The following is a 19,278-nucleotide window of genomic DNA, read 5'->3' on the forward strand; positions in this document are numbered from 1 at the left end:
ACCACATAATATCGCTTAGTATTAATTTAAACATCAGACAACCAGTGAACTAATATTTGCTTCTCTTTTGCTTTGCATGCAAAAATCATATGAGGACAATTATACAAAGTATAATAATGTAATCCGTGAATTTCTTTTATTAACTAATCTGTTCAAAAAAATTACAAGATTTCAAACAAATATACTACACTCAGAACATCAGATCCAACAAATATAACATTTCATGTCTAATTTGTTATTACTTTGGCTATTGTTGAGGCAAGGTGTGCTAAATAAGCTAAGTGACACTCAAAAATGCCAACTACGAATTGCCACTGAAGTGATGAAGTTACTTACCATATTTGAGTTAGTAATTTAATGAAGCAAAATCTTTAGGCTAGTGAATATGAAGATATTTTGAATACTATAGTCCATCTATGAAAACCAATTTATGTTTGTTGAAGATTGAATTGGATTCGAATAAATCAACACAACCCTTTGAGAAGATTTGATCGATATTGTACTGGTAATATCTAGAGATCATATCTTTTAACACATTGTGCTTTGAATGTTTATGTTGTAATAACTAATTTCAAGAAGTTATGTATTCACTTAAATTCTATGTTAACAAGTTAAAATTGAGATATGCTAATAGACTTATCTAGGTTATGTATGAGAGAATATTAAGAGCACTTAAATATGTTTATTGAGGAATTGTTTTGTTAAAGAGTGCAAACTGAATTGTAAACATTGAGCATTTATTGCCTAAGTTCTCAAAAGAAAAATTTGGAAGTGAATGTTCTCGTCTTCAGGTACAAAAGTGAAATCTCTATGCTTAAGTGTGTAATTCACTTGTTATACTTTGAATTAAATAGTATAATTACTCACTGAACTAAATTCCACATACATGAAGAAATTGAACTGTGAAAGCAAATCTTAGTATTCGTTGTGCTTTTGTTTGCAGAATGCAAAACCATTAACCATATTCAGTAAACAACTATACTATAATGATGGTTGCAAAATTTATTAGAAAACTAGAAAAAAAAATTGAGACTCAGGTGCACAAAACAATAATCTAATTTGCATTTGCCGCCTATAATAACCCGTTTTTGTTTAATTCATAATTTCCAAATTTTTTTCTTTTTTCTTTTTTATGAAAAGTTACATCTGTAAAATGTTTGATCTTCAAAAGAATGCGGTGCAAAATCCAATCACCGAAAGTATTTACAGACTCAACACTTTCTGCTTCTTACTTTAAAATTCATATATATAGAAAGAGAGGAACATAAATGTCGATGACACTCCCCATATCCTAAACCACCAATGAGGCAATGCTTATCAAACACTTAGGGTGCGTTTGGTTCGCTGTATTGGATTAGAGGTGTATTGGATTAAAGGTGTATTGGATTAGAGGTGTAATAGCAAATCAACTGTTTGGTTGAATGTAATGGAATAGAGGCGTAATAGTAATCTTGTGTTTTGTTGAATGTAATAGAGGTGTAATAGCATAATGGAAAAAATTAAAATGACTAGAATACCCTTAGCATAAATTTGTTTTGGTAAATGATTATTGTTATTGTTATTTAAATTATAATAAGATTATTATTATCAATAATAAATAATTTAATCATATTTAAACATAATTTTTATTAAATATATTTTAATTAAAATATATAATTTAATAAAATTCTTAATAATTAATATTCTTATATTAATTTACTGAAATCATAATATATGATACTGTAAAATATAAATTAACATAATTACTATTAAATATATTTTAATTAAAATATATAATTTAATAAAATTCTTAATATTAAATATTCTTATATGAATTTTCTAAAATCATAATATATAATACTATGAAATATAATTTAACATAATTATTATTAAATATAATTTAATAAAATATATATTTTCAATTACTTATTTAATATAAATTCAAATTAATGACGATTAATTATATTAGATATATATGATCTTGTACTAAAATTATTTTAAATTACCATATTATTTAATAATTGGAATACAGTTAATTTCTTACCAAATTATCTAAAAATTTTAAAAATTGTGTTTGGTAAAAATTTTAAAATAGCTGGCACAATAATTATGTTTTAAATTTTTTTTTACCGTACCATTCTAAAAAATTCAAATATTGTTTTCTTAAAAAGTATTAAAGTGCGAAATTATCATTATACTATAGATAAATATTGAAATTTGTCACTGTACTTTATTTTTATTTATATTTGCCGTTATTTTTTAAAAAAATATGAGTAAATTTGTAACTTAATTTTTATGTTATTGAATTTTACCACTAAAATTTAAATTTTATTAATTTTTGCCACTAACTCTTATTTTTTAGTTAAACTCTTATTTTAAATTTATATTGAATTTTTATTTTTTTAAATTACAAATATCTTCATTTAACTTAACGAGTAAATATAATTCTTGACTTTCCTTTCTCATCATCTAAACAAAAGCACAATAAACAAATTGTCAAAAAGAAACCCAAATCCAATAGTTGGGAGATTCAAAAGCTTTCTCCAATAATGTGTTTCTTCTATAAGAAACAATGCTTATAAGCAGCTTGTCAAAGCTCAAAATCTATTTAGTCCTATGTCATACATCCAATGTCATTTGAATACAAACAGATAACTGGCTTTAAATGGCAAAAGATATAACCTTAGGTGGACTCATTACAAGACTAGCAAGAATTTGACCAGTGATGTTAGAACACACATTCACAGATGCTAATTTGTATATATGCTCCCTCACATCAGCACCAAACCCAGTAACCTCCATGTAACCTCCCCTTTTTCCACACTCTCCATAATACCCTGGAGACAGTAAAAGAGTTTATATTCTGTGTCAAAATTCCAAACTTTGTATAAGCTCATTCACATTCCGTAAATGAAAAATAGAAAAATGAAATTGCATGAACCTTTTTCATTTATAATATACTTTTCTGAAAGCATTTCATTGATACCTGTCCTGTTGGGTTGCCTGGATTTATTACAACCAAGGCCCTAATAGTGATGCCATTAGACTTGGCTTCCTGCAGTTGTTTCTTAAGCTCAGATACTTCCAAACCCCATCCTGTAGCTTCATCAAGATAGTAGGGAACTTGTAAAATCCAAAAGAAAGTTGTAATTACAACAACTGGCCGATCAAAAAATGGTTGGACGGTTAAAGGAAATCCCTATTGCCAATCATTTAGCAAGTTCTACCGGGAAAGAAAGCTAAGAAGTAATCCTCAAGAAACATAACGCAACTTGATATAGGTCAGTTAAAGCTTGGTCAATGAAGCAAAAAGTGAGTACTTACTTCACTAACAGATAATTAAAGACAGCTTACAAATAACTAAATACTAAATAATGCTTTAAGTTATTATATGCTTGGAAACTAGATGCACTAACAGTAAAAACGTGACAGATAAAACAGTCACACAAAGCAAAGACAGCATTCTCTACATGTAAACTAGTGTATCCCTAATTCATAATAAAACCCAATGTAAAGTCAATCAATATCATATATCAAGGGAAATCAATCAAGCATACCCCAACAGATGCCAAAACATGAAGATCATGCTAAACATTAAGAATAACTCAATGTGACTACCTTAGGACTTAAAACCATGCTAATTGGACTTATATTTCAACACTCAACATTGAAAACAAGGGCCCCTTCTTTCTCATTAAAAGATAGAAATGAAGTAAAATAAACACAGCATAACCATTTTCTCAAATGAAAAATCATACTCTTAAGGCATATAGAGGTCATTGCAATTAGGACTTCTTAATATTATCAATATCATATAAAATATTATCGTTCAGGTACATATACATCGTTCAGGTGCATATAGAGGTCATGCAAAAATAATATACATATAAAAGCCTAGATTGAATAATTAGGACCCATCCATCCCTGAAGAAATCATCAGTTTAAAGCACTATAATGTTTAAAGGAGTCATTTCATCTCAAACTCCATTATTCAACCACCAAGTAGAACTTTGACAAGGAACTATGAAAAATGAAAACGCTACAACAAAGAAGGTACCCAACCGTGCTAACCCTTTTACAACTCGTCTCTCGAAAGGCTATCTCTTCCAGGTGGGATATATGATGTATATGCTTTAATAATGGACTCGTATACGTCGATTCCTTTCAAGTACTCAGCTTGGTTTAGAAACTGCAGTAAGGTAGAAAAGACAACAATTAGATACTCAGATCACATTTTGGCAGTGAATGTTAACTGAAGGGAGTTCTAGTTCTTCTTGTATCACATACTTGTATTCACACGGTAGATCATCTCTGTCAACCTTCATTAAAATGCTAAGTTACTTGGACTCGGGTTTGAGTGTCGGATATGGTTATGTATCCAACATGAGCAAGGTTAGTCCTTTTTATGTTTTGTCATGTATTTGGAGGATCCTTGGAAGTTATATCCCCATATCCATGTGTTAGACATGGGAATTTCAAAAAACAAATGAAGAGTCCAAGCAACATGGTCATAATGTGTATTGATTCTATACTCTACTCTATATCAGAGGAAAAAGTGTATAAATGCTCATAATCCATTTTCCATCATATATACCACTTGCAAGTTGCAAGAGATGGGATCCAAATGTGCATATGACAAAAAATTGTAACTTCTTGAATCCTCAATGACGAGTCCTTTGTGGTTAAAGAGTACTATAGGTTTCGGCTATCTGCACTTGTAATACAAGATGCAAGCATAAATATGACAATACTAATGCAAGAGGCGCCTAATTGGGGTTAACAGTACTTTGTGTGAGTGTGCATAAATATGCAAGCATGCACATTAACATATAACGATAATAATACAAGATGTACCTCATTATGGTCATGAAGCAAAACAGGAGTGTTAGCCATAGGTGAAAAACCAATAGCTCGCAGGCCCTGTTGCCGAAAATAAAGAGAATCTGTAGCAGCGGGAAAAATCTCTGGCTTCCCAATCTTTCCATTAGCTTTCTTGATAGCTTCTACCAACAAAGCCCACCATGGATTCGACCTGTCAGTAGCAGTTATGAGTGGCCTTCCCCGGTAATCTTGCGTAGAACCCTTTTGCTTAAACTGCAGACAGAAATAATTAGTTCAGGAAGCAATTCGGTATCACACAAACAGCAACACACCATGAGAAACTCATACAAGTGGGCAGCTTTTTTCTTTTCCTAATATTTATCGCCTTTGTTTCCCCTGGAATGCACTGATCTTGTATTTAGACAGTGACTCAGATGATATCAAATCGATACAAGTTGACGAGTGTCACTATCTTCAAAAAGCGGGAGAGGGGATGCGTGTAAGGTCATATAACTGACAGTATGAGCAGAACAAAATATTGAACAAACCACAGGACATAATCATATTGATTTCAAGAAATATATTGCAGGATGCCATGAAATTTTGTACTAACAGATCCCAAAAACATAGTACACCACCCTTTTATTCTTACAGGATGCCATTTTTTCTAAGAGAGAAGTGTTTCACTTGCTCTACCTCAAATGACATGTTTCGAGAAGCAGGTGCCCATTCCTCAGCTATCCGTTTCTCCAAGAATTCTGCATTAACTGTTGGTGGTATTCGAATATCAAAACCAGCTTCTGCTTCAGACGGCTGCAAATTCATAACAAAACCCCGGCAGAAAAATATAAAAGAACCCACGTATGTTTGAGATAGATATTACATATATAACTATCTTTTTTTCCATGAATGCAAAATGGCAACAAAATTGATGATAGACCAGCAGAATGAATGTGTGCAGTAACGGAAAGGAGAAAGGTAGGCTAAAAGGCCTAACTGACCATGCATTAAATGGTCCAGCATTTTTAGCACAGAAAGTAATTGTTACGAGCGGCATGAATGACGAACCTCCCAATCCTCTTTTCTACCTTCAGCAAGCATACATCCTTGTGATGCTAAGCTTATGGAAAGAGACCTGCATAACTCAATTGCAGGCAGCAACATCAAATCAGAAAGACGACCATTAATGCACTAAAGCATGAGCAGAATAAGTTGGCTTGCTTACTGTTGCAACCTTATATAACCACTAACCAGCATAAGGAGAGCCAATCAAAGGCTACAATAATTGCCGTGACAAATTGTAAAGAACTTGTTTTTCTTGCCTCAACACAGCGCACAAATGCAATCATAATCAGATCCTACCACCTCCCATGCTATATTCCTACGTATTCATAAATGGCTGTTGGTTTCTGTTCTTTCCTTTTCTTTTCTTCTCCCCAGTCATCTAATGTGATTTATACAATGGACCAAAATGCATTGGAGCACGAGAGATTATGGGCTTCCTTTCCAAAAAAAATTTTCATAGAGCAACCAGCAGCAAGTGAAATAGACCATGCTCTACTAATATTTAATGAGAGCAGGAAGCGAAGCATGAAGTTCCGCCAAGCACTGGAAGATCCAATTTAGCAACTGCTCTCGTGGCAGCTCCAGAAGTAGTTCTGCCTGCAATATACACATCAAGAAATTAATAATAAAAAAATAAAGTATCATGATATATTTAAATTCAAGAATTCAAATACAAATTCCAGCATGGTCGTGCTAGTCTGTAATCCATGATGCTATTAAGTTAAGGTTCAAACAAATTTATTTCCCATCTTAATGAACTTAAATGAGCTAGCATGCTGACTATTATCACTCTCTTGACAAATATAGCATGCATGAGAAACGGAAACTACTCAAACTTTGTATAGGATGCATGAGAAAGGCAAACTACTCAACCTTTGTGCTGCTATTCACAGCCAAAAAAAACATAGTAAATAAAAAATAATTACCCTTATTTGACCTCCCTCAAATATCAAAGAATTCCGGTGCACATCAGATATCATGGAATCTGTCATCAGCTTGAAAACCCTCTTACTCATCCTGGTTTCCATGCCAACCATCTTTCCTGAAGCATAGATTCTGTTGATCCCAAGATCTGCTGCCATTCGCCTTACATAAAGCTTCTTCAAAAGAATTTCCATGGAATATGGCTCTTTTCCATATTGACGGCGAAGATTCTCTGTAAACTGCATCAAACTCCAGATGTCTTTCTCAGCTGCTTTCTCAGCGTCATTAATGATTTCCATGGGGTTCTCCAGATAATTTATGTACTCAGAGGGGAGATGAGGGTTTATATTGATATCAATCTAGCAAATAGAAAATCTCAAAGCCATGTTAGAATTCATAAACCACTGACATAATTGGTGCAATTCAAGTGTATCCAGGTTGGATTCACTTGCCATCAACTAAAATCTAAACTTTAGAGAACTTTTATTCAAGAAAATAACTACAAGGGAGGAATAATATCCAGCAATCAAGACAAGAGATTATTTCATAAGGTGCAATAAAAGTTCTGACTGAAGTTACAAAACCAAACCCCACGTTTTCGCTTTTTAAAAAGCTAATAGAATGTTTCCCCTTTATTTACCTAATGCTTCCAAAATAGATTGATTTTCATGTACCAATAGACTTTCCCTGTCTAGGAACTGCAGTCAGGAGGCAGAACCAAACCCAGGTTTCTAAGCCATAGTTGATTTGGCAAACTAAGAGAATTAGCATTTGAACTCTTAGCTGGTTTGAATGCTAATTCTCTTAGTACAGCATTTCAGGTGAATGGGTTAGAAAAATGTCATTTAGAAATGGTTGTCAATGTAAAATAAAGGATGTTGGTTTGCAATATTTGACATCATAAAATAACATTATTTCCAGTTTATATGCTTTGATGAAATCCTAATGAAGTTTTAGGCTTCCCCATTCAAAGTTTTTGTATGATCACAATAAGAACAGAACCTAATAAGCCATAGTGTATAATCTCATATACTTTTCAGATTGCAATTAATGTTAAGAGCATCATATTATATTTTCTGAAGATACAAATTCCAAAGTAAAATACCTCCACTGACTGATAAGGAACTGATACTACACGGTGTTCTTCAACCTGGAAAGGGGGTGAGCGAAAGTCAGAAATTGCAAGCAAAAACTTTGATACCAGCAGGTAGAAATCTGGAAGCTTAACAAATATAGTAGATATCAACTATCAGCTAGGTAATTTCCTGTTTATTGATAGAGAAGGGCCGTGAAGCTGAATCAAATCTTATAACTTAACTAACTGGACGAATATAGCAGACAGGAGACTGGAAAACACAGCATCCAGGTAGACAGCTAGATTTCCAAATAGTTAATTCCACTAATCAACCAACAAAAGAAGAGGCTCCAGAACATACCTTGGACAAACTCTCAAAAAGCATCTCAAAGAAAAGATCAATGCCAACATTTCCAACATCCCCTGTCTGTTGCTCACCAAAGATGGTACCAAAGCCTCTGATACCCATGTCTCTCTCTGCGAGTTGGAAACCTTGGCCAAGCTCACGGCATTCTTCAAGAGCTGCAAGCCTCTCCTGAGGCACAACCATGGTAATGCCAGGTCACTTCTACGATTTCATTTCAGCATATTTGACAACAAAAGTGAAGGCAAACATAGAAAACATACCAATGCTTGATCAGATAGTAAGGACTTATCAGGGTAAAATAAGTATGCATAAGCTTCTCTATCCGCCCGCCCAACCCTTCCACGCAACTATGGGAATTGAAAGAATTATAACAACATTAACAAAGTAAACAGGAGATATAAAACTACAGTAAAGTATTCTATTTTCTCTGTCATGAGAATGAACAACATTGTAGCCTGTTAAATGTTGTGCATAAATCCTTCTGGACAAGAAACTTTTTCCCTGGTAGAAGATAAAAGATCACATGAACATACATACAGAGCCACATGTGCATCATTAAAAGCCCTTTAATTTACACATCATTATTCCAGGTAAAACTGAAAAGGAGAAGTCTCAAAGTATACCAAGATATTAGTTTATATGCCCCTCAAATTATTTTCCAGATAAAAAATTTGATAGTGCTCTTCAACGTTTACCGCATCTTTTGACAATTCATAAGAACAAATGAGATAGAAGAATATGAAAGTGCTGGACCTGATACAGTTGTGCCAGGCCAAATTGTTGAACATCCTGGATTATGATAGTGTTTGCATTTTGAATGTCAAGCCCACTTTCAACTATATTTGTGCATATAAGAATCTTAATTTCACCCTGCGCAAATTTCTCCATGGTTTCTTCAAGTTGCTTGGAATATTGCTGTAAGAGTAACATATGAGAACCAAAATAATTTCAAATCAACTGATAAATAAAGAAAAGTTCAACTTCTGTAAAATAGTTTACTTTTAAGATTCTGAAAATGAAAGCATGATATCCACAATTTAACATGTAGTCACATATACACAATTCAGTTCTCAAAAAAAAAAAGTGATAACACTCAAAAGCCAAAACTCAATTATTGTCTAGTGGACGGTAGCTCGTTAAAAATTAAACACAATTCAAATATTAAAAACAAGAAATACCTTCCCATGAGCAATAGCTATATCAACATCTGGAAATGATTGTTTAAGAAAATCCATCACTTCTTCCAATCCTGTCACATAAGAATGGAATCAATACTAACAAACTGAATGAGAGAAACATAAAACAACAACAGAAATGTATATATACTAGGAAATCATCTAAACAACGCACCCTCAGCATATGAATGTTAATCATTGGTAGCTTTTCTTTTATTTTCATTTTACCTCCCCCACCCCATTTTTTCCCGCCTGTAAAAAGGACATCTTAATTGATCTAATTTATCAGCTCTGTGATTCAACTCATTAGATGATAGTTATTTTTCCACAAATACATAAACATATATAGACAAGATTATCAATATTACCATTTTTCAAGAGCAGCAGGCCTACAATATATATTTGCCTCAGAAAAGAACTAGCACAAAATATTACTAAACCATATAGATAATGGCATGATAAGAACATTTAAAAGTACAACAAGTAGGAAACTTTGGATTAAGGCATTACCTTTAATTCGAGGTAAGACATAGAAAACTTGACCACCACGATCCAGCTCATACCGGATTGCTGCAATGACCTTTTCTTTACCAAATGCTGAAAGATGGGTTTTGATAGGAACCCTTTCTGGAGGTGGTGTAGAAATTAAACTGAAAGGATGAAGGAAGGACAGTAAGTACACACCGATTTTATAGGACAAGTAATCTGAAATTAAAGTTCAAGGAAATGCCTATTCTATTAAAGTGATGCTTTCACTGCTTGCAGGTAATTTATTCAAGGCTCGGAATGAATACAAACTAAATGGCCTCTGAATAGGTTCTTGAAGTATGGAATATGATTCTAATAAGCAAGTCAATATTTACAATGCTTGAGGCAACTTCATGAAACCTACTTAAAGAATAGCCATCACTTATCTAAAAGCATGGTACAGATCATATGACTCCTAAAAAGTAAACTGAAAATTGATCTATCAGTTTATATTGTTCTACAGTAATGACAAAGTTCCCGTTTCCTAATGCATTCCTCCAAATACATTGATTCATGTTTATACAAAAATGTGCAAGGTAAGCCTTGGCACTCATAGCATCTACAATGCATGTAAAAGGTATTACAACTTTTCAGATAAAACTTGTCTGAGCTTACACACGTCAATGACATGGTTGATACTCAACCCTTTTTCCACCAAGGCATCACAATAACCAAACTTAACTGGATATCTGAATCTAGGATTAAGTCCAGCACCAAAGAAGCTTCAATTTAGATTTTTTGACAAATATTACCTGGCATCACGGAAACCAGTCAAAGCTAAATAAAGCGTTCTGGGTATAGGTGTTGCAGAGAGAGTAAGGACATCAACTGAAGTCTTAAAAGATGCAATCTTCTCCTTTTGCTTGACACCGAACCTCTGCATAAACATACAAACAAGAAAATCAAGCATCTCTCTGCCAAATGGGCACAACTTGTATTAGCTAAAAGTACAAGAGATCATTGCAAGGAATTCAGTTAGTACAAATTCTAACACACAGTGTTCCCTACACCATTTAATATCTACAACCATGAATTGATGATGGTGCTAATTCCAGCATGGCTATAAGCTTTCATTACTTTCCCTTGACTGAAAGATTGTAGAGGAGGTTAAATCATAATCATCAACTCTAATCCATTACATAAAAAAAAAAGCTAAATCTTACCAGAATTGAAGTGCTACAAAAGCAAAAACCTGGAAATCCTTAGATAATATCATTGTTTATGCAGTCAAGGACTTGAAGATAGTGACAAGGATTGGAGGCAAACCTGTTCCTCATCAACTACAAGCAGGCCTAGATTATTATACACAACACGGTTTCCCAGAAGTGAGTGAGTTCCGACAATAATGTCTAGATCACCCTTTTTTATCATGTTCAAATGCTCCTCTTTCTCTGCTTTACCCTGCATGTTCAAATAGGCCATATCAATTCAAACAGTAGCCTTCATGAAAAATTCTGATCCAGCATATACATATTTAAGTGAGAATGAAACTGCAAATATCTTTAACCCTCCCGTAAACCCCATCAACAAAATTTATGACACAACTCTGTTGCCATTATCTGTTTATAGGGCAATATGGAACTTTTAATATCTTGATTAGAAAGTATGTCAACCAAACTCTTCCCACCCCCAGTCCAGCACTTCTCCTCAAGTTTAAGTAAGTTATTAAAGCTTGTGATACCAATCTTTAGTCAGAGAATGAGGTCAATCCAGTGAATGAACTTCTTGTACCTGAAACCGACTAAGAAGTCCAACCTTGATGCTCGGATACTTGGAAAACCTCTCTGAAATGACATCAAAATGTTGCTTGGCAAGAACAATTGTGGGTGCCAAAACCATAGCTTGCTTCCCTGCTGACACCACACAAAATATGGCTCGTAATGCTACTTCGGTTTTACCGAACCCAACATCTCCGCATATCAATCTATCCATTGGAGTTTCTCGGTCGGTTAAGTCTTTCTCTACATCAATAAAAGCCTGTAACAAGGGAATCGCTCATGTTAGCAGACGAAAAACATTTTACTCATCAATCTCTGAATCTTCCAGTGACTGCTGAAAAAGTAGGAGTTCGTGGGAAATGAAAGATTGCTGCTTTCAGGAATATACCAAAGGGATCTAAACAATAACTGAGATGATTATTCAAGTCCTTGAAGTGCAATAAAACCTATGAAAGGTATAGCTCAGTAAGAGAAAAAGGTAAAAGTTTTGAAAGTGGTACCTGCTTTTGATCTGGCGTGGGTTCATAAGGAAACTGAGATGCGAATTCAGCCATAGCAGGACTCCTTGGGTATGGAGGTCTTTTTTGTTTGAGTCTATGTAAATAGAGCTCCATTAAATCTACAACCATCTTTTGAATTGCAACCTTTCCTTTGGTCTTTCTCCTCTCCCATGCACTAGTGTCACTCAACTTACTCAAGGTCCTAGGCTTTTTTGTTTCATTTGGGCTGAAAATACGACCAAAACATGCCTTAAAAGACGCAATTGAAAGCTGTTTTCACATTTCAACCATAAGATCCTAACAGGAGCAGGTATCAAAGCAAAATTAATCCAACAAGAGCAAAAAGGAGGCAGAAAAACCTATAGATTATATCGATAGAGCATGCGAGTAGCCTGCTTAACAGGGAGCTTAGCCATTCCATCAGCATACTCGATAAAGACGAACTCGATGGGTTCAGTAGAAGTCCTAGAAACATCAAACTTAATCCCAACAAACCTGCCAACACCCACTTTCTTGTGAACAACATAGTCCCCAGAACGCAGCGTGTAAGGATCAACCTTGTAGCTGAAGACACCTCCTTCCTTACACTCCCTATCCACTTTCAGCTTCTGCAATCCCCTCTGTTGCTGCTCTTTCACAAGCTGAATGTACATGTCAGCCTCCTGAGAGTCCATTCTAGGCCTTGTGGCCTCTCTCTTGCCGTGGTCACGGCGTATCTTTTCCTGTAGAATGGAGATGGCATCAGTCTCAAGCTCCATCTTTTCTCTTTTCGGAGCCAATTTGTGGGTGTTGGGACTTGAGACGGGGAGACGCCCTTGAGTGTAGACAGCCATGGTAGCTAATAATGGATATCTCTGTTTGTAGAGGAAAGAGCGGTTGACCGTGAAAAGGGTCCAGATAGAAGGAGAAGAAGGGCTGAATTTCAGCAGGAGAGGAGTGCAGACTTGTGGCACCGGATGGAGGGAGCCCATAGTTGAGGAAGAAGAGGAGAAATGAATGCTCAGAGAAAAGAAGAAAAAGTGGGCATTTTTGGGCTGGGGAAGACGAATAAACAAGAGGCACAGAACAGGGGATAAACAAGAGGAGGTTTAAGAGAGTTTTTATGGTTTTGGACTAAGTGAGGATATTTATCAAGTCATTTTGTATGTGTGGACACAGATATTTTCCCCTGAAAATTTTTGGTTAGCTTCCAATCAACTTTTATAAAAGAAATTTATTTATTTATATTTAGTGACAAAAGTGTGTTTTTGATTAATAATTTGAGTAAATAGTTGAAGGTTTTAGTAGTTATTAGAGAATATTGTTATCTAGTGAGATATATTTTTATTTTGGAGATATTTTGTTTTTTATCATATAAACGGATTGTGAATTGATTATAATTTTTAATTAACAATTTTTTTTATGAATTTTTAGAAAGTTGAGTTTTCAATAGTTTTTTGAGTATTTGGTTACCAAATGTTTTTCATTTGGAATTTGAGTAAATGGTTAATGGTTTTAGTACTTGTTAGAGAATATTATTATTTGGTGAGATATACTCTTATTTTGGAGATATCTTGTTATCTGTCATCTAAAGAGATTGTGAACCTATTATAATTTTTAATTAATAATTTTTTTTATGAATTTTTACAAAGTTGGGTTTGTAATCATCTGAAAATTAATGGTGACAGAAAATGTGATTTCAAAATTTCGTTTTCGTAAATCGAACTAGTAAACAATAGTTTCAAGATTACAAATTCGATTAGCGAGTCCATAATTATTATTTAATAATTATAAGTCAAATATAATATTATATTTAATTTTGATCTAGTAAATTTTGCTAATTGAACGAATTTTTAAGTACAAATGTTTTATCCCTAAAGTCAAGTGGTTGTAGAAAATGAGGTATCGGGACCTTGTTTCTGTAAACAAAACTCGTAAATATTTTTTAAAATATTTATAGAGTTATTATATAGGTATATTGAAGTTTGGTTCAAAAATTTTAATATTTGACTAATTAATTAAAGAAAAAGGACTAAATTGTAAAATATGTAAAACTTCATCACCAATGACTAAAAATGCATAATAATTGAGGTTTTGAGGATAAAAAAAGGTAATTATACTCTTTTTGAATGTTGGTGGACGGTTTAAGCCATTAATTTAGTTAAAATAAAATAAAATTTTAGTAATTAAAATATTAAATAATAGTTAAAACATGGGAAAAAAAAACATCTTCCTCATTTTTTTCCTTTGTTCCACCGAAACCACCATGGTTGTCAACCTAAGCTTCGGCCAAAGCTAACTGCTATTGCATGATAAGTATTTTTAATCCGTTTTTAATAATTTTTATGCTTTTGAGATTGTTGTTGTGTAATCTAGTTAACTCAGGGACTAATTCATAAAACTGTTAAAGATTTTGAAACTTGCTATTGATGGTTAATTGATGTTCTTGGTGTTAAATGATGAATTTGTAAACTTGATTGTTAAATAGGACTACTGTGCAAAAGAATTTTTGATAGTTTTGAACTTAGGGACTAATATGAAAATATATAAAATTTAGCATGTAATTTGTAAAATTTTCAAATGTGTAAAGGCTGATTTGAGGTGCTGTTAGAATCATTTTTGGATATTTGAGATTAAATGTGAAATTTTAAATAATTTTAGTTTTAGGGACTAAATTGAATAAAGTGTAAAAGTTTAGGTAAATTTTGTAAAATGAAAATTTATTGGTCATATGCATAAAAATGAGTTTGATAATGTATTTGAAGTTGATAAATTAAATTTAATTATTATATAAATCAAGAATTGAACCGTATAGAGGATAACTGGGGAAAAGGAAAATTCGTAGACTAGTCCTTTCAAATTTATTCATTAGTTGAATGTACCAAGTAAGTTCATGGTATAAATTTATATGTATATATTTGTGTTTTATTTTGTTATTAATTAATTAATTAAATTGTGGATAAATTGTTATTGTTGGATTGAGGTTATTAACTATTTCCTATTAAATGTAAAGTGAAAGGATTTAATTGTAATCAGATAGACATATATGAGTTATATATATGTTTTTGAAAAGAACTTAATTGATTTATAGTTGTGTATGGATGTTTTGGAAGTGCCCCTGTTCGCATATATGTGTCTCTATTTGCACATTCGTGCCTTGATTTGCACTTAAGTGCCTCCATTTGCACTTCGGTACCTCTATTTGCACATTTGTGCCTCTGTTTATGTCACATCCCATATATTTTTATTAAAATGTGTGCAAGAATAAGAATAAGGAAGTAAAGTGGTCAAGTGGTTAAGTATTCTTAAGTTATCCTAGAGGTCTTAGGTTCAAGTCCTAATGTTCACACTCTTCTATTTAATTTATCATAGAGGTCTTAGGTCTTAGGTTCAAGTCCTAATATACTACATAGAAATGCCCTAGAAAAGAAGAACTTCTCTAAATGAATAACCTCAACTTTCAATATGGGAGTTGGCTTAGAGCTCAACTAGAGGGGTTAACCCAAAATAGAGGAAACTGGAGAAATGGGATCGAAATCCTGGAAAAGAAGATAATTTTGAGTGAAGAGAATAAGAGTAACAAAACTGGGAATGGGTATGAAAATGAGTTGCAATAGTTTGGGAACTTAAGCAACTCCTCATTGCTAATAACCCCGATATTGTTTTTTTTATGTGAAACAAAAATACATTCTAATAACTTCACACGTGTTCATAATCTTTGTAGGATGTCTGGTTGTTTGGCCATAAGTTCGGAAGGTCGTTGTAGAGGGTTGGTGATAATGTGGAAAGATGGTATCGATGTGTCTATACAAAACTATTCTAGTCACCATATGGACTCGCCTGTTCGAATGGAGAGTCATAACAACATTAGGTTCACGAGTTTCTATGGTCATGTTGATCTGAATTTAAGAAGTAGGTCTTAAGACATCCTTAGAATGGTGGAAAGCTCAGTCAGGAAGGATTGGATCGTGGGTGGTGATTTTAATGCCATCATCAATGAAGTTCAAAAAGAAGAGGGCCATACGAAATCCAAGGTAACCATGGACAAGTTTAGAGATGTTATAGAGGAGCTGACTCTTGTTGACATCAAAACCAACAAGGGATGGTTCACATGGTTAAGGAGAGGTTGGATAGATTCCTAATTTCTGCTAATGCTATTGATAATTTCCCTTTTCTTGCGACAAATGTGGTGATACAAGCAAACTCTGATCACGATGCTATTTTCATAGATATTATAGTTCGAAAGCCTAGAGAGGATTTTAAAGACCCGAGACTTTCTTTAAATTTGATGTGTGCTGGGCGAAAGCGAATGAAGCCAAAGATATTATTAAGAAAGTCTGGAGCAGTAACGATACAAACATTATTGAGAAGCTTGCGAAGGTGCGATATGAGCTTGGCCCGTGGCAACATGGTCGGTACAGAACGATGAAAAACCATATTGGTAAGCTAGTTGCAAGGATTGACAAGCTCATTAATGGCCCTTACGAGGAGTTTAATGCTGACATGTTGAAAACTGCTCGCCTTAAGCTAGGGCACCTTTATGCCGAATAGGAGAGCTACTAGGCATAAAGATCGCGTATTAAATGGCTCAAAAAGGGGGATAGAAACACATTTTTTTCACGTTTGTGCCACCAGTAGATTGAAGAAGAATAAAATAGAAAGGTTAAAGAACTTAAATGGTATTTGGATGAATGATACAAATGATATATGTAAGGTTGCGTGAGAGTATTTTCATAATCTTTTTAAGTTGGAAGCTTCCTCTTATGATGAGCTCAACTTGAGTTACATTCAAAAGAGCATCACTTCGAATATTAACAACATGCCGACTAGGAATTTTATGAATGGTGAGATCCTTGGAGCCTTTAATCAAATGGATCCCTATAAAGCCCTTGGGATTGACGACCTTTTGGGTATTTTCTTTAAAGAGAATTGGGAGGTGGTGGGTAAAGAGGTTTTTGTTGTTCCAATAGGGTCGGAAGCGTGTAAATTATTGTACTAAAAAATCACACAAAGTTCAATTCCCAGGAAAGAGAGGTGGATCACATGGATCTCTTAAATACCAAGTCTTTCCTTAGACAGAATATCCCTTCTATAGTAATTTAATAGCACAATTAAATACTACTTTATACCCTCAAATATTGAAAGAAAAATAGGACAAGAAAGAACACAAGAGTTTTAACGAGGTTCGGTAAATTATACCTACGTCCTCGGGCACTAACACCAGATGATAACTTTACTATCTCCAAAATATTACAAACAAATAGAATTCCTTAAGAATTCTCAAATGGGAGAAGAGAGAAAACTAAGAGAGAAAGATTGGTTGGGATGGTTGAAATGAGAAATGGTTAGGCCTATTTATAGTTGAGGTTCAGGGACTAACTTGCAAATGGCCTAAAAAATTAGGGACCAAAATTGCAATTATCCCATTCAACTTTAAACAACTTGCCTATCACTTTTTTTCTTTCGGTGCCACTTGCACCTCCCATTTTTGACTTTTCAACAATCTCCACCTTGAAGATTTGATTAGGATAATTACATCTTCACACACTTCCTTCAACTCCCCAAATTCGATAAAGCTATCTTTTGTAGTGCCTCCAAATGCGCTCTCGAGCGCCATACACCTAAAGGTGCTCAAATTCTCAGGATGTTAATCAAGTTCAAACAATGATTAAACTTGATTGTTGTTACCACCTTGGTCATCATATCTGCGGGATTATCTGCTGTCGGAATCTTCTGAAGTAGAATTTTTCCTTTTTCAAAGACTTCCCACACAAAGTGATATCTTACGTCGATATGCTTGGTTCTTGAATGATAGACTTGATTTTTCGCTAAATGAATAGCACTCTGACTGTCACAATATAGACTAATGTGACTTTGAACAACTCCCAAGTCTTTCAATAATCCATTAAGCCAAATAGCCTCCTTAACAGCTTCTGTAACTGCCATATACTATGCCTCTGTAGTAAACACAGCTACTGTAGACTGTAAGGTAGACTTCCAACTCACTGGGGCTTTCGTAAGAGTAAACAGATACCCTGTAGTTAAACGACGTTTATCTAAATCACCAGCAAAGTCGGAATCAACATATCCAACTACAAACTGACCAAGTGCTTCATCCTGTTCAAAAATTAAACCAACATCTACAGTTTTTCGAAGATACTGTAGAATCCATTTCACAGCTTGCCAATGTCCTTTTCCAGGATCATGCATATACCTGCTCACAACTCCAACAGCTTGTGAAATGTCAGGCCTCGTACACACCATCGCATACATCAAACTCCCAACTACATTAGCATATGGGACTTTCGCCATATATTCTCTTTCATCTTCAATCTTCGGAGATAATTGAGCACTAAGTTTCAAATGAGAAGCAAGTGGGGTACTTACATGTTTTGTGTTTTCATTTACACCAAAACATTGTAATACCTTTTTCAGATATTGCTTCTGATTTAAACAGAGCTTGCCTCTCGGTCTATCTCTACTTATCTCCATGCCGAGAATCTTCTTGGCCTCACCTAGATCTTTCATCTCGAACTCTTGATTCAACTGAGCCTTCAGCTTATCTATCTCATTTTGGCTCTTCGAAGCGATTAACATATCATCAACATACAAGAGTAGATAAATGAAAGATCCGTCATGCAGCTTCTGCAAATATACACAATTGTCATATTTGCTTCTTGTGTACTTTTGCCTTCTCATAAAGCTATCAAATCGCTTGTACCACTGCCTCGGGGATTGCTTCAATCCATATAGCAATTTGTTCAGCTTACAAACCCAATTTCTACCACCAGCATCTGTGTATCCTTCGGGCTGAGTCATATAGATCTTCTCTTCTAACTCACCATGCAAGAAAGCCGTCTTAACATCAAGTTGAGCTAGCTCCAAATTCAACTGTGCTACCAAGGCCAACAAAATTCTAATGGAGGAATGCTTCACAACAGGGGAAAATACATCATTGTAGTCAATTCCCTCCTTCTGAGCGTAGCCTTTAGCTACCAATCTTGCCTTGTAGCGAATATCCTTCTTGCTAGGAGATCCATCTTTCTTTGCGAATACCCACTTGCATCCGATTGCCCTTTTACCTTTCGGTAATTGCGCCAACTCCCAAGTATTGTTCTTCCAGAGAGACTGCATTTCTTTATCCATG

General features: G+C 34.2%; 1 protein-coding gene across 6 annotated transcripts; it reads right to left on the reverse strand.

Annotated features, from left to right (window-relative positions):
- Positions 1 to 2,472: 2,472 nt before the first annotated feature.
- LOC107889829 (ATP-dependent DNA helicase At3g02060, chloroplastic) lies at positions 2,473 to 13,260 on the reverse strand. 6 transcript variants are annotated; one of them, XM_041077553.1, is made up of 18 exons: positions 12,516 to 13,260; positions 12,153 to 12,378; positions 11,666 to 11,911; positions 11,201 to 11,335; positions 10,687 to 10,811; positions 9,917 to 10,056; positions 9,410 to 9,480; positions 8,985 to 9,146; positions 8,492 to 8,578; positions 8,226 to 8,399; positions 7,895 to 7,939; positions 6,792 to 7,148; positions 6,052 to 6,462; positions 5,802 to 5,935; positions 5,497 to 5,613; positions 4,834 to 5,073; positions 2,966 to 3,075; positions 2,473 to 2,816 (listed from the first exon to the last, which is right to left on the reverse strand). In XM_041077553.1, the coding sequence occupies exons 1-13, from the start codon at positions 13,121 to 13,123 to the stop codon at positions 6,361 to 6,363; spliced, it is 2,478 nt and encodes an 825-aa protein (XP_040933487.1). In that variant the 5' UTR covers positions 13,124 to 13,260; the 3' UTR covers positions 2,473 to 2,816; positions 2,966 to 3,075; positions 4,834 to 5,073; positions 5,497 to 5,613; positions 5,802 to 5,935; positions 6,052 to 6,360. The 6 variants fall into 6 exon arrangements, with proteins under 6 accessions (XP_040933487.1, XP_040933490.1, XP_040933491.1 ...); XM_041077556.1 differs by having other exon boundaries at positions 6,035 to 6,462; XM_041077557.1 differs by having other exon boundaries at positions 6,026 to 6,462.
- Positions 13,261 to 19,278: the final 6,018 nt, after the last annotated feature.

Source organism: Gossypium hirsutum, chromosome A09 (genome assembly GCF_007990345.1).
Source record: "Gossypium hirsutum isolate 1008001.06 chromosome A09, Gossypium_hirsutum_v2.1, whole genome shotgun sequence".
Lineage (NCBI taxonomy): Eukaryota > Viridiplantae > Streptophyta > Magnoliopsida > Malvales > Malvaceae > Gossypium > Gossypium hirsutum.